The sequence below is a fragment of the Gekko japonicus genome, unplaced genomic scaffold, assembly GCF_001447785.1.
Source record: "Gekko japonicus isolate JY-2015 unplaced genomic scaffold, Gekko_japonicus_V1.1 scaffold892, whole genome shotgun sequence".
Classification (NCBI taxonomy): Eukaryota; Metazoa; Chordata; class Lepidosauria; order Squamata; family Gekkonidae; genus Gekko; species Gekko japonicus.
In genome coordinates this window covers 138,715-154,651 of record NW_015174869.1, presented here as the reverse complement: position 1 = coordinate 154,651, position 15,937 = coordinate 138,715, and the positions used below count along the sequence as shown (strand labels likewise).

At 50.3% G+C, this 15,937-nt stretch overlaps 1 protein-coding gene across 1 annotated transcript in view; it reads left to right on the top strand.

Moving 5' to 3' along the window:
- Positions 1–10,354, top strand: part of SIN3A (SIN3 transcription regulator family member A) — a 51,056-nt gene extending 40,702 nt beyond the window's left edge. Inside the window, exons 17-19 of the mRNA XM_015424773.1 lie at positions 2,128–2,222; positions 6,283–6,490; positions 8,788–10,354. Of these exons, the coding sequence (XP_015280259.1) occupies positions 2,128–2,222; positions 6,283–6,490; positions 8,788–9,018 (534 nt within the window). The 3' untranslated portion in view covers positions 9,019–10,354. The remainder of the gene's footprint in view (positions 1–2,127; positions 2,223–6,282; positions 6,491–8,787) is intronic.
- Positions 10,355–15,937: the final 5,583 nt, after the last annotated feature.

Here is a 15,937-nt window from a genome sequence, read left to right as displayed (position 1 = left end):
TACTATTCCTAAAAGACGTATGTCTTCAGGTCTCCATTCGTATTGTAAAAGCTGTTTTGTTCTAACGTATGGTGCGCTTTCTTTTTTCTTCTTTTTTTGAAATTACAGTTTTGATTTAACACCTGTGAGCACAATTTCTAAATTTAAGGTAATTAGTCCAGTCTTAGTCCTTTCCTTTCCTTTGGTAACCTTAGAAGCTCATTGATTCACGAATCTTGAGCAGCAGAAAACACTTATTCCTTATTTTCTAGATGCAAGGGCTAAAAGGACTGAGACAAATTTTGCGATTGCTAGAGTGATCTTGGGAATCCTTATCACGGAGCAAAAGAGCCCGGGCTTCCGGAGTATAGGGGGATGATTGGTTGAAAAAAGGCTTAATGTAATAATCCCTCATAATCTCATAAAATCTGCATTCCAGAAGTTCGTGAAAGGATGTATCAATCCTGTTAGGGCCACAAGGACAAATTCTGTCAGTGTAGGGCCTCTTCAGAAATCTCCCTTGCAAAACCATTGTAGGTATAATGTTCAGTCTTGCAAAAAAAATAGCTCCGCAGTGACATGGGATAGTAAGATAGTGTACATATGGGAGGTATCGATTTTGGAGCTCATTAGCATAAATTATTTGCATGTGCCACACCCCTTGACATCACTGGAAGTGTGTCAGAAGGCAACACCCACTGCTCCACTGGACTGTTTTGAATTGCTAGCTATTTTGGGGGGGACTTGCAGATCTGTCCTCACAGGGGAGGGAGAGCTTGTACCTGAATAAAAGTTGGTCTTAAAGGTGCCACTGGACTGTTTTGGGCCGGGGGAGGGGGCTCTGCAGCTTACCTGGCTGCTTCTTGCTCTGACTGAGGGCTGCTGGGAGCAGGGGGTGGGGCTTGTTACATGTGCCCGCCCCCTAGGCTCTTTACTGCCGGAGCCCTGCTCCTGTGCGCTCCCGCAGGAAATGACCCCTGCTCCTAAGTAATCTTTGTATCATTTAATGTGTCACATTAAGACTTGTGCTTTGCTTCAGTCCTGTTTTTAGGCTTTCTGACAGGTTCTGCAGCCCTGACACTATTGTATTGTTTCTCGAACACCCCATTCTGTCAATTGTACCGATTCACTCCGTGTAATCCGCCTTGAGTCAGAATGAGAAAGGCGGACTATGAATAACATAAATAATAAACAGTGACCAAAATCAGTAGAAAAACCAGTAAGCTTGCCTTGCCTCTCATCTGAGAATTGAATGGGGGGGGGGGACTCTGCCAGACCCTGTGGGGTGAGGGCTCTGTCGGTGGCAGTCCTTCTCTGATTTCCACTCCTGTAAGTTTTCCCGACTCTAGTTCCAGCTCCTGCCAACCTAGCCGTTCAAAAGCAAGAAATTGCAAGTAGATAAAGAGGTACCACTTTGGTGGGAAGGTAACAGCGTTCCATGCACCTTGGTGTTTAGTCATGCCGGCCACATGACTACGGAAACGTCTTCGGACAGTGCTGGCTCTTCGGCTTTGAAACGGCGATGAGCACCGCAACCCTCGAGTCGGACTCGACTGGCTTTCGAGCAAGGGAACCTTTACCTTTTAAGTTTAGTCAAGCCTCAGTTCAGGTCTGGTCAGACGGCTTCCCGTACTTGTGCACAAAACGATGTTTCAACGATGACAAACAGGAGAAGTGTAGGCCAAAGCAGACAGTGAATAGCCCAGAAAGGTGTAGGCCAGGGATGGCCAAACTGACTCGGGAGCCACATGCGACTCTTTCACGCATATTGTGTGGCTCCTGGCAGGGCGGCTGGTTAAGCTAAATATCACTAGCAAACAAATATCATTGGACAGATAAATATCATTATCAATATCTGCTTTTACCCCTTTGGTTCTTATTTTTGGCCGTCTCGTTTAATGTTAATTAAAAGCAAATTTGCGTATTTCCCAATAAAAAGGTGTAATATTTGTTGATGTCTCGCGGCTCTCAAACCTCTGACGTTTATTCTGCGTGGCTCTTACATTAAGCAAGTTTGGCCACCCCTGGTGTAGGCACTGGTATATGAAAGCTCTCTTTTGACAGAACGAAAAAGACAAGGAGCTATGTTTCAAGGGAATACATTAACATCCCTCCCCCTTCCTCTCTTTATTATGTGAACCGGTTCAGCGTTGGACCGACTATGTCGATCGGTACGTCAATTCTGATTCTACCTCTCCTGAACTCCGGGAACAGCTGGCACAGAAACCAGTATTTCTGCCCAGGTGAGTGAGTGAGTGAGCTAAGACTGCACCTGTTCCCCTTTGCCAAAAGCACGGATTGTCAGACTGAGGCATCCTTTTCCTTCTGGAGATTACGGCTGTGTTTGTTCTCCTGCAACGCTGCTGCGGAAACCGGTGGTGCACGTTGCAGCAGGCCTGCGATAAGGCCTGAAGAGTTCCTAGTTGTCCACTGCTGTCGTGTGATTTGAAGTGTCCGGGAGTCCGTGGAAAGGGTGAAGATGACAGGGGTTTAGCAGCAGTGTGTGCTTGAGCTGATATGCGTTTATGTGAAGCCAGTCGAGTGCTTTTTCAACCCGGTAACTCGGGGCTGGTCTACTATTGTTGCTGCCTGGACCTGGATAGCCCGGTCGGATTTCGTAGATCACCAAGGAAGTCCAGAGGCAGGCAGTGGCAAACCACCTCTTTAGCTGTGGTAGGTTTTCCGGGTTGTCTGGCCGTGGTCTTGGCATTGTAGGACCCGACGTTTCGCCAGTCGCTGTGACTGGCATCCTCAGAGGTATAACACAGAAAGATGGAGTAGGAACTCCTACAAGATAACGCCTCAGCCCTACCCCACCTTCCTGAGTAGATATAAATCACCTGCCTACCATTTTTCTTCTTCTCACCTTGACACAGAGAGTACTCACACACACAAACAATTCCTTTAATGGCATTTCACAAGAGTAAAAACATAATATCTGAGAAATTAAAAAAAAAACAGCACAGATTCTGCATAAGATAAAATTTTATTAAAAATTACCCTATATTGAGTGCCTACAAAATTTTACTACATATAGAGGCAGCAGCCAGTGAAAACTTTGCCGCAAGTTTGTTTATGTCTTCCTCAGTGCTATTCAACAGAAATAGTAGTTTGTTCGGCCTCCATCTTTCTGTGTTATACCTCCGAGGACGCCAGTCACAGCTGCTGGCGAAAGGTCAGGTCCAACACTGCCAAGGCCACGGCCAATACAGCCCGGAAAATGTACAACAGCTAATACCAGCATTGGTCTGCACAGCCAGTCGATGACAAGTCACTTCTGTGTGTCTTTTGCCCTGGCCTGGATGGCCCAGGGGTAACCTGGTCTCGTCAGATCTTGGAAGATAAGCAGGATCAGCCCTGATTTGTACTTGGATACCAGCGTTGAATATGTTGTCTCGAAGGCTTTCACGGCTGGAGTTCATTAGTTGTTGTAGATTTTCCGGGCTGTATAGCTGTGGTCTTGACATTGTAGGACCTGACATTCCGCCAGCCAACCTGAAAAATCAGCAGTGGCGGAACACAGCCTCATTCAAACAGGACACAGTATCTTATTCGAAGACGCTGAAAGGCTGGACAACACATCCAATTACCATCTCAGATTACACAGGGAAGCCATTGAAATTCATAAACATAAACAAAATTTCAACGGGACAGAAGAGAGTTTAAAAATAAATGGGGCACGGTTTCCTGTCCTGAAAAACACAAAATGCTCTACATCTTACAACAGCGCTACAGAGGGGACTAGAATTTCAACAGCCCGTCCATATGCAAAAGAACCTCCTCAGGAAAGCTCCTCCACTAGCATGTTCACAGCCTGGGTAACTCCTACAAGATAATGACTCAGCCCTACCCCACCTTCTGGAGTAGAGATAAGAACCTCCACAGGAAACCTCCTCAGGAAACAATCCCTATACAAAAGAACCTCCTCAGGAAAGCTCCTCCACTAGCATGTTCACAGCCTGGGTAACTCCTACAAGATAATGACTCAGCCCTACCCCACCTTCTGGAGTAGAGATAAATCACCTGCCTACCATTTTTCTTCTCACCTTGACACAGAGAGTACTCCGTCTTTCTGTGTTATAACCTCTGAGGATGCCAGTCACAGCTACAGGTGAAACATCAGGTCCTACAGTGCCAAGACCATGGGCAGACAGCCTGGAAAATCTACCACAGCCAATGAACTCCAACCCCCTCCTTAATTATCTTGCCTTGAAAACCCTATGGGGGGGGGGTCGCCGTAAGTCAGCTGTAACCTGACCACACCTTACACACACACACACAGCCTTTTTGTTCCGCCCTGGGCGACCACAACGGGGAGGGCTTTGACCCAGAACTGACCTGCACCAGAAGGTTACCACGCCTGTCACTACGGTTTATCCCTGCCTGTTTGCGGAAGGAGCAGAGACCTCTTAACACCCAGGGGTCCGGTATAAGCCGGAGAGGGAAGGGGTGACGGATCAAGCCAGCATCAGCCATCTTCATCACACTCATCCTTCGTGCGAGAGGACAGCATGGCATGAGCCCCGTCCCTTTGAGGCCTTCTAGCCCTTTTTGTCACCCTGCCCTGCACCGGATGGCCCAGGCTGGCCCGGTCTCATCAGATCTCGGAAGCTAAGCAGGGTCGGCCCCTGGATAGTATTTGGATGGGAGGCCGCCAAGGAAGCCCGGGGTCACTGTGCAGAGGCAGGCAATGGCAAACCCACCTCTGTTCACCTGCCCTGACCTGGATGGCCCAGGTCAGCTTGATCTCATTACTTCTCAGGAGCTAAGCAGGGTGAGCCCTGGTTGGTACTCAGATGGGAGACCACCAAGGAAGTCCAGGGTTGCTACGCAGAGGCAGGCAATGGCAAACCACCTCTGTTCATCTGCTCTGACCTGGATGGCCCAGGCTAGCCTGATACATCTCTGAAGCTAAGCAGGGTCGGCCCCTGGCTAGTATTTGGATGGGAGGCCGCCAAGGAAGCCCAGGGTCACGACGCAGAGGCAGGCAGTGGCAAACCCATCTCTGTTTGTCTGCCCTGAGCTGGATGGTCCAGGCTAGCCTGGCCTTATCAGACCTCAGAAGCTAAGCAAGGTCGGTCCTAGCTAGTATTTGGATGGGAGGCCACCAAGGAAGTCCAGGGTTGCTACGCAGAGGCAGGCAATGGCAAACCACCTCTGTTCATCTGCTCTGACCTGGATGGCCCAGGCTAGCCTGATACATCTCTGAAGCTAAGCAGGGTCGGCCCCTGGCTAGTATTTGGATGGGAGGCCGCCAAGGAAGCCCAGGGTCACGACGCAGAGGCAGGCAGTGGCAAACCCATCTCTGTTTGTCTGCCCTGAGCTGGATGGTCCAGGCTAGCCTGGCCTTATCAGACCTCAGAAGCTAAGCAAGGTCGGTCCTAGCTAGTATTTGGATGGGAGGCCACCAAGGAAGTCCAGGGTTGCTACGCAGAGGCAGGCAGCGGCAAACCCACCTCTGTTCGTCTTGTGCCTTGACCAGGATGGCCCAGGCTAGCCCGGTCTCATCAGATCTCGGAAGCTAAGCAGGGTCGGCCCTGGTTGGTACTCGGATGGGGAGGCCACCGAGGAAGTCCAGGGTTGCTGCGCAGAGGCAGGCAGTGGGAAATCCCACCTCTGTTTGTCTTCCCTGGCCTGGCTGGCCTGATCTCATCAGATCTTGGAAGCGGACCGGGATCGGCCCCGTTTAATACTTGGGCGGGAGACCACCAAGGCGGTCCAGGGTCGCTACGCAGAGGCAGGCATTAGATTAGCCGTTTCCTCCAGGCCAGGGGTCCCCAACCTTTTTGTGAGCCCGTGGGCACCTTTTTGAATCCTGACACCGCGCGGTGGGCGCAGCGGCAAAATGGCTGGCGCGGGAGGCAGAGCCGGCGACAGAATGGCTGCCGCGACTTACCTTCGCTCACAAGGAAGACCCTTGTGCTCTTAAGTGGCAGCCGCTGCCAAAGCAGCATTTTTTTTAAAAAAAAAATCCGAACAGCCAACCGGATGCCTTGCTGGACAAAAACCCTGCACGGCCCCACCCCGCTTTCTAAAAACGGTGGGCACCGGGAATGGTGTCAGCAGGCGTGGTGGTGCCCCGCGGGCGCCGCGTTGGGGACCCCCTCCAGGCCTCCCCTTCATCCCCCCCCCCACTCTTGTGCTGGCAAAACGAGCAGAGGAGAGGGTGGATAAGGGAAGGTGCCGGCGAAGTTAACGTGCAGGCGGGCCCTTTGCGCTTGTGCCCTCTGTCAGCGAGAGCCAGGTGGGGTCGGGGCGGAGGAGAGAAGGCGCTAATCCCAGCAGGGGTTCTCTGCTTTCCAGGAACCTGAGGCGGATCCGCAAGTGCCAGCGCGGCCGGGAGCAGCAGGAGAAGGAAGGCAAGGAAGGGAGCAGTAAGAAGCCCCTGGACAATGTGGAGAGCTTAGACAAGCTGGAGTGTAAATTTAAGCTCAACTCCTATAAGATGGTGTATGTGATCAAATCGGAGGATTACATGTACCGGAGGACGGCTCTGCTGCGGGCTCATCAGGTAGGACCGAGCGCCGGGGGGGTGGGAAGAGCCTCCGGCCTCTCACCGCCCCGTGGGGGAAAGAGAAGGGAGAAGAAGGAGAAGAGATCGGATTTATTCCCCGCCTTTCACTACCCGAAGTAGCCTCAGAGCGGCTTACAATCTCCTTTCCCCTTCCCCTCCCCACAACAGACACCCTGTGAGGTCGGTGGGGCTGAAAGAGCTCTCTCGAGGACTGCTCTTGAGAGAACAGCTCTGAGAGAACTTGCGACTGACCCAAGGTCACCCTGCTGGCTGCATGTGGAGGCGTGGGGAATCAAACCCGGTTCTCCCAGATTAGAGTATGCGCTCCTAACCGCTTGTGTTCCGTGACCTTCCACGATGGGTGGCCCGGTCGTTGAGAACACCTCTGTCAATGGGGCCCCTGCCGATCGGCATGACGGTGGGAGCCGCTCAGAATCCCTGCCGCCGATCACACAGGTGGCAGGAGGCGGAGGAACGCAAAGCAGGAGAGAGCTGAGTCGAGAGCCGTGTTCCCTCTAAGCTGATTTAGTGTGAGCTAGCTCACAGTTTTTTAGCCTCCGGCTCGCACATTTTTGTCTTAGCTCAGGAAGGAGGGCTCCAGAGCAAACTGATTTATGCAGTACCCAAAATCGCTCGCTCACAACTTTAATGTCAGTCTCTCATAAAGTAGAAATTGTTTTTGCTCACAGGACTTCACAGCTTAGAGGGAACATTGCTTGAGAGCCGTACTCGCCGACTGCTTTGCAAAGATCGTAACGGCCGGATTTTAAAATACTTCATCTTTTTAAAAAACCCACTTAATCCAAATGAGAGAAACCGGCTTGTAAAATAATTTCTGAGGGTGGCCGTGACACTCTTCAGTAGAAGAGTTAAATTTGAGTCCAGTAGCGCCCTAGAGACCAATGTGATTTGGGAGGTATGGCTCAGAGGTTAAGATGCTGAGCTGCAGACCGGAAGGTCTGTAGCTCGGCAGTTCGAGACCCGAGTGCCCGCGTGATGGAGTGAGCTCCCGTCTCTGGCCCCAGCTCCTGCTAACCTAGCAGTTTGAATGCAAGAAATTGCAAGTAGGTAAATAGGTACCACTTTGGTGGGAAGGCGACAGCGTTCCGAGCGCTTCGGCATTTAGTCATGCCGGGCACGTGACCATGGAAACGTCTTCGGACAGCGCTGGCTCTTCAGCTTGGAAACGGAGATAAGCACCGCCCCCTAGAGTGAGATTCGACTGGCTTTTGAGCGAGAGAAACCTTTACCTTCTACCTTTCTGAGCTTTTGAGAGTCAGATACTCTTGTAAGATAGTTTAAGAGGGTAGCCACGTTGGTTTTCAGTAGAAGAGCTGCGTTCGAGTCCAGTAGCAGCGTAGAGGCCGACAAGGTTTTGGGGATATAAGAGAAGAGTATCCGACAAAGGGAGATTTCACTGGAAAGTTTCTATTCCCCAAACTCTTGTTGGTCTCTAAGGTGCTAGTAGACTTGGATCTGGCCTGTAAGAGGCTCCCTCAGCTGTTCCCTGAAATTCCTTCTCCCCCTCAGTGGGAAAAATTGAAAAGTCGGCCCCAGGAAGGAGACTGAGAGCAACAAAGCTGCAAACACACACACACACACACACCAGCAACAGGAAAGACAAACCTAAGGATTTACTCGCCAGTGTTCTAGTATCCTTCTTCCTCTGCCTGCCTGCCCCCTTCCCTTCACATTTCCATCTACCCCGGAAGACCATTGATCTGCTTCCTGGTTCCTCGATGGGTGTTTCATTGGTCCGAGAACAGGCAATGCGTAGCCATTTCCAGCCTGCCCCTAGCTCTGTAAAATCCCCCTCTCTACGTGCCTCGATCCGTGCTTTCTGACACCACGTGTGAATGGCTCATCCCAGACGTCACATCCCAGATCGAACACATCGCAGATGTAACCTCACATGTGACCGCCCCCCTTTTGCAATTTGGTCGGGTCCAGTGTTCCCTCTAAGCTGCGTTAGCGTGAGCTAGCTCACGGTTTTTTTAGCCTCCGGCTCGCACATTTTTGCCTTAGCTCAGGAAGGGTGTGGCTCCAGAGCGAACTGATTTACGCAGCAGCCAAATCGCCGGCTCACAACTTTAATGCCAGCAGCTCACAAAGTAGGATTTTTTGCTCACAAGACTCTACAGCTTAGAGGGAGCACCGGTCGGGTCACACGTCCCTCCGTGCATGCCCATGCTTGATTTTTTTTTAATCTTGATTTTGTAATGCCGGTGACCGTAGCCTTCTTTCCCCCCCCCCTTTCTCTCCCCCCCCCTCCCGCCACCCTCTCCCTCCTACAGTCCCACGAAAGAGTAAGCAAGAGGCTGCACCAGAGGTTCCAAGCCTGGGTGGACGCGTGGACCAAGGAGCACGTGACCCGCGAAATGGCCGCCGAGACCAGCAAGTGGCTGATGGGCGAAGGCCTGGAAGGCCTGGTGCCTTGCACCACCACCTGCGACAAGGAGGAACTGCACTTTGTCAACATTAACAAGTACCGCGTCAAATACGGCACAATATTCAAGACACCCTAGACTCCAGGGAAGGGAGGAGAGAGGAAAGTGCAGTTCGGCGATGGCGGCAGGGCGGGAGTTGGGGGGGAGAGACGCCGTGTCCCACGTGCGTGTGCATCCAGGGGAAAGAAAACCAAGGACGATGCCTCCCTCCCCCCGTCCTCCCTCCCTCCCCCGACCCTTCTGTGTATCTTCGTAACGGCCACTTCTCGACTTAGTTCGTAGCTGGTACACCCCGTCGCCCCGGAGAGGGTGGCTTTCCGAAAGGTCTTTAGCCTTGAGAAGCTGGAGCTGTCGCCAAGGAGCCAAAACTTCCACGTGCACAATGACCGGGGGCCGGGGGGGGGGAGGTTCCGAATCGCCGTAGGGGAAACCGGCCTCGCCCGTTCACACCAGCAGCAAACCTTCCAACAGCACGGGCGTCACGGACGGCAGGTGCTACGCAGAGCCTGAGCGGATATTGGTGCATTTAACCATCCCCCCCAAAAAAAAGAAAGAAAGAAAGAAACTGCAAAGGCTTTTGTGGGCAAAGAATCCTCGCTCGGAATCCCAGAAACGGCCCGCCAGGACAAGCCGGTACCGCCACAGACTTTTCCGGAATCCTCCATCTTGGGGCTCTGGGCTCCACTGTCCGGCCGTCGGAAACATCAGCTCATGAATAATAGACACTCCTCTCCCCCCCCAAAATGGCTCTTTTCTTGTTCTTGCTGTTCCCCCTCCTCGTGACCCGGACTCTTCTTGACTTACATACACCAATTAAGATCGGTCTGTCCTTTCTAGTGCCAGTGGAACTATTGTTTTATTTGGGGTTGGTTTGGGTTTTTGTTTTTGTTTTGTTTTTTCTTCTCGACTTTTTTTGTACCGGCTTGTTTGTTTTACTAGTCTCTCTCTTAGCGCCACGCGCCACCTCTTCACACACCCACCGACATACAAACGTTATATACGCAACACCCGTGGCTTTCACGATAGCAGCAACCAATATTAAAATGGTTTTTCCTCCCACCCTCCTTTTTTGTAAATAAATGTATATATTTGTCAAATTTTTTTTAATTAAAGAAAGTCTGCTCAACACGCTAGTATCGCCGTTACTAGCTTCTCGCGCGTACCTTAGTACCCGGTCGGCTTTGGGTTTTAGCACCTACGGACAAGGACGGCAACGTTTTATGACACTTTCTACCAAAGGGAGTTATCGTTGTAGTGCTTCGTGTGGGGAAAGTTTTGTTTTGTTTGTTTGTTTCCCCCCCTTTTGTACAAAAACAAATACAGTGATAGTAATGATGATAATACATCTAGGGTTCTCACTAGAGAAAGACACGTGCACCCCCCCAGTTCCCTAGTGCGTTGTTGAAATCTGTGAGCAAGCGGTGGCGGGGGGGGGTACCCCCAACCCGTCTGTATTCCCGTCTTCAAATGGAAGTCGAGAAGACTCGAGCAGGCGTAGGAGAGCGCGTCTGTGCTGTGGTTTAACGTGACTGTATCGCAGAGCAGCCTGTCCAGTATATGAATATATGTTGATACAGTTCTTATTTCCTTTTGGGGGTGGGCGGGATAGGGCCCAGCTTCTTACCTACCCTGTCTTCCAGCACCATCTGCACTTTCGTGAAGTTCTGTTGAGCTACCTAGTTGGGTTTCGCTGGTTCCCCCCCCCCCCAAATACACACATACGTGTGTGACTTCTCAGTATCGGAGAGAGATAAGTACCAAACCAGTATTTGACTGAGCTGCTTTTATAAATAGGAGTGTGTCTGTGTCGGGGGGGCGGGGGGGTACAGAGGAGAAGAATAAAGAGAGCTGAGTTTGGTTTTGGGAGGGTTTTTTGGGGGGTGGGGATCTCAGTGGTGAAATATAACCCGCGTGAATATCTATTTTTTTATTTAAAAAGGCTCGGCAAAAGCAAATAGCTAAGAAAACGACCGAGCGAGACAGAGCTCCCTTTCAAAGGCATTTTCGGTGAACGTTTGTAAAGTGGCGACCGATTCATTGTCTCTTCCTCGTTCAAAAGGAAGCGGCGTTAGCTCGGACAAAGCAAAGAATCAGAGAGAGAGAGAAGATGCGTTTCTGGGCTTTCTTTTTGCTCTCCTCCCATCCTGACTTGCTAGTTTAAATCTATCCCCCGGGGGGTTCCAGGCAGGTCGATGCGCCCCTCTTTCCCCCCCAGAACAGCAGTGTTGCAGTCCAAGACCGAGAGAGAGAGAGAGAAGAAGAAGATAAAAGATAAGTTCCCTGAGGGAGGAATCCAAATGGAAAGGTGTGGGACGGGACCCGTCTTAGGAGGCAGGGTGTACGCAGGGGAGAAGTCCACCTGTGAGGGTTCAAATAGTGCCCAGCCGGGGGAGTTCTTAACAGTATTCCAGCAATAAGCTATTTCTCCCTCCCCCCCCCCCGTGCCCCCCCCCCCCCCCCCGTGCCTCCTCCCCTCATCTTCTTCCAAGAGGGGTTTCGAAGGGAAGGGAAACGTTGCCCCCTTTCATTTTGCAGGGTTCTCGTGCGCTTCCCTAGGCAGTCTCTCAAATGTGTCCCATCCCCCCCCCCTTTTTGTATGCATTAAAGAGTTGGTTCGGACTCTCTGCCAGCTTGGAAGCTAGCAGCGGCTGTTAGTGGCGCTTTTTGAAGCATCATCTGCGGCAGGCAGGGAAGTGGCAGGGTGGCATTCTGGTGGCCCCAAAAATCCAGGAATAAGGGAGATGAGATTGTGCCCGACAGGTAAAGCGGAAGAGGCTGCTGGCTCATCCTTCTGGCGCAGGGTTTCCAAACGCGACGTTTTCTCGTTTTCCGTCCCCTTCCCCTCCGTTCTGATGTCTGACATCTGAGCTCCAAGCTCAAATCCTGGCCTGTACAATAGCAAACAATGCTCCCGACCCTTCCCTTATTATTTTTAATTGCCTTTTTTTTTTTTGTATTCTGTACTGTGATCCTTTTTTTTGCCACCTTATTCATGTGATGATTTCTATACAGATGTTGTAAACTTTGAATGTAGTGCAGTGTTTCCATTAAAATACCGGGGCTACTCGTGTCCACATCTGGTTCTCTTTCCTGATCACCATCGGTCCACCGGAAAGGTCGGCGCAGCCCCGGGGGCGGTTTTGTTTAAGGGGGTTGGGGGGGGGGGGGGGGGTAACATGTCTGTCATGAACCGCAAGGAAGAAAGCCACCGCAAGGTCAACACTCAACCAGTGTTCCCTCTAAACTGAGTTAGTGTGAGGTAGTTCACAGTTTTTTAGCCTCCGGCTCAGACATTCTTGTCTTAGCTCAGGAAGGATGGCTCCAGAGCAAACTCATTGATGCAGCTGCTTGCTCACAACTTGAATGCCAGTCGCTCACGAAGTAGAATTTTTGCTCACAAGACTCCACAGCTTAGAGGGAGCATTGCACCCAACGACTGTGTTTCGGAGTTTTTTGGCCCAGAATTTCCGTTGGCAAAATGGTATACTTTTATTCACACGCTTGCTTCAGATGGTGATAGCATATTTTGCTCTTTGTGGGGTATTTTTAGAAAGCGGGGGGAGGAGGAGGAGAAGAAGAAGATGACCCATTTGGGCACTGAAGTGGAAAAGGAATATGGGCAAGGACATTAGCCGCTTGCGGCCTCGGCTTTGCATCTGCAAGAGAATACTTCCATATGAGTGTATGTGAAGCTCTTGCAACTTCTGAGACAAGAAACCCAAATACCCTTTAAAACAAACAAACAAACAAAAAAACAGAAAATACAGGTATATGTTTATATGGTTGGACCAGTTTCTGGAAACCCAGGTAGCTGGAGGTGCCCAAAAATCAAGATTGGATCAGGGGGAGTGAGTCAATAAAATTATTTCGTTTTGATCCTTCTGGAGATGATGCACTGCAGAGTATATTCCATGTTGTTTCTTTTTTTCTTGGTTTGAACCTCTTTCCAATGCTTCCTCTAAGCTGTGGAGTCTTGTAAACAAAAATTCCACTTTGTGAGCTACTGGCATTAAAGTTGTGAGTGAGCAATTTGGCTACTGCATAAATTAGTTTGCTCTGGAGCCCTCCTTCCTGAGCTAAGGGAAAAAATCTGAGCCGGAGGCTAAAAAACTATGAGCTAGCTCACACTAGCTCAGTTTAGAGGGAACACTGCTTCTTTCTTAACCTCTAGTTGTTCTTTTCTTTTGGTCAATCTTTCCGAGCATACCGGCCCATGCCAGTGTTGTGTAATGTAAAGGGTGTGATTTTTACACAGAGAAGAATGGGAAGTTTTAGGATGTTGGACACGACTAATGAGTGGCCTCATCTTTGCATGGTGGTTGTCTGAGCCACCTTGTCAGGTCAGAACACAGGCTGTCAAAAAAAAAAAGCAATTTTCCCAGGGCTGGCGTTGGCTGTTGAACTGGGCCGAGAAATGTTTGTGCGTGTGGGACAGCTGTCGCCGTTGTAGAATCGGTGGATTGCAATCAATGCTCTCTCTAAGCTGTGAAGCCTTGTGAGCAAAAGTTCTACTTTAGGAGCTACTGGCATTAAAGCTGTGAGCCAGCGGTTTGGCTCCTGAGTAAATCAGTTTGCTCTGGAGCCATCTTTCCTGAGCTAAGGCAAAAATGTGTGAGCCGGAGGCTAAAAAACTGTGAGCTAGCTCACCCTAACTCAGCTTAGAGCAGTGATGGCAAACCTTTTAGAGACCGAGTGCCCAAACTGCGACCCAAAACCCACTTATTTATCGCAAAGTGCCAACACGGCAGTTTAGCCTGAATACTGAGGTTTTTCTTTAGAAAAAACACCTCATACATTAACTTAAGATGATCCAAACAAAATAAGGAAAGCAATCCCAAATGCTTTCATTTACTTAAAATTATTTGGCAGAGAATTTGACCCTTTAATGATGGGTCTGGGCCTGGCTGGGGCGATGGCACGTGTGCCCACAGAGAGGGCTCTGAGTGCCACCTCTGGCACCCGTGCCATAGGTTCGCCACCACTGGCTTAAAGGGAACACTGGTTGCAATGATCCCAAAACCACCGAGAAAGGAAGCTTCACAGTAAGTGAAAGAAACCTTCTGATCTCTTCAAATCTCAGAAGCTAAGCGGGGTCGGCCTGGGTTAGTACTTGGATGGGAAGCCACCAAGGAAGCCCAGGGTTGCTACGCAGAGGCAGGCAATGGCGAACCCACCTCTGAACGTCTCTTACCTCGAAAACCCCACAGGGTCGCCAACAGTTGGCTGTGACTTGACGGCATTTCCCACCTCCGAAGCTTGTGACTGATCTGAATTCTCCGTTTTCGTATCGGTGAAAAGTCGCGTTACGAATTCTTGTAGCTTTCCGGATGGTCAGCAGAGGCCACCTGGAAACTAGAGAAGGATGAAAGTAGGGCTTCGGTCTCTCACCAGCTGTGGACTCTCCAGGTGCAGTGAACCGTATCTATGGCGGCTGTACGATCACAGGCTCCACTCCGCTATAGACGCAACTGCTACCAGTGGTTAGAGAATCACCTATCAGATGTAGTTCTGAGAACTGGAGAACCTTGACGGAAACAGTATTCATAGTCCACCTTTCCCTTTTTTTGTTTTCCCCACATCTAAAAATGAAACTCTGGTCATAACAGGGGCAATAATGCTCTATATTCTTGGTACTTGGGGGGCAACAGTTGGAGGGCTTCTGGAGTTCTGGCCCCACTGGTGGACCACCTGATGGCACTTGGCTTTTGGCCATTGTATGACCTGATCCAACATGGATTCTTTTATGTTCTTTACTCACTACCCTCACAAACGTTGGCCTGGCTTACCAAGGATTTGCCACGAACCAGCTGGTGGAGACAAATATGCAGGTGTTTGTGCACCGTACGTTTGTACCCAGGTTACATAAATAAATGTACAATTCCCATTTTCGGTCTCTTAAATTTTAATAACAGCCTTCGTCTGAGACAATCACTTGAGAGAGAGCCCTCTTTCCAGAATGTCTGACGGTCAGAAGCTTGCTTTGACACCCTCAAAAGCACAGGGAAGAGACGTTCGTGGATCAGCGGCAGAGCACTTTCTCTGCGTGCAGAAGGTCCCAGGTTCAATCCCTGGCGTTTCCAGTTAAGGGGTCAGTGGCGGCAGGTGTTTGGTAAGATCTTTTTTGGTCCGAGACCTTGGAGAACAGCTGCCAGTTAGTACACAATGGAAGAATCATCTGACTCGGTAGAAAGCTGTTCTGTATGTTGGCATAAATGGCAAGCCACAGTGGCATAACGAGTAGATTTATGAAGATGCCATGGCAGTTATGCCAGCGAGCGATGTATTTTTCCTTTCTGTCCCCTCTCTCTTCCAGCGTGCGATGCGGAATATACCTACCCTCATGGCAATGGAGTACATGCAAATTAGCTGTCGGTTTGTGGCTCGTGACGCATTTCTAAGTATTACCCTCCGCTCAACAAGCGCCTCTTCTTCGAACCACTGGGCTGACGGACAGCATCCTTTGGGTGCCAATCAAAGGGAGGGGGCAGCTCGTAATCAGATTCCAAGTCAGTGAATGCCAGAGAATATGCCAGCCATCTCCCTTTCCTCTGGGCATTCATCTCTTGACGAATGGGGTCACTGCGTTGGTGTCTGTTTACAGCGGACGCATGGATGGCGAAGAAGGGATTGTAGTAGGCGCTTTAGGCATCACCCCGGGACAAAGCACCGACGGCTTATCTGTATGATGAGGCCAAGATACTCTCGTCTGCTTGGATCAGATTGTTGTATGCACACTGACGGCATGCCCACTGGAGGCTTTTCCTGTGCATCTTCTATCTTGCCCTTTTATCGTTTTCCTCTGCATATGAGACAATAAAAACCTAGCTAAATGCCTCCCCACCCCCCAATTAGGTCAGCATCCTAGAGGCAATCTCCGGGCAAAAGGATTGTAATTGCTCGGCCAGAAGTATTCATAAAATTAACATACTCCGAAGGAATCCAAACTCAATTTAACAGGCCACTGGCTCCGTTATGCATGTGTAGCGTGAGGCATTGC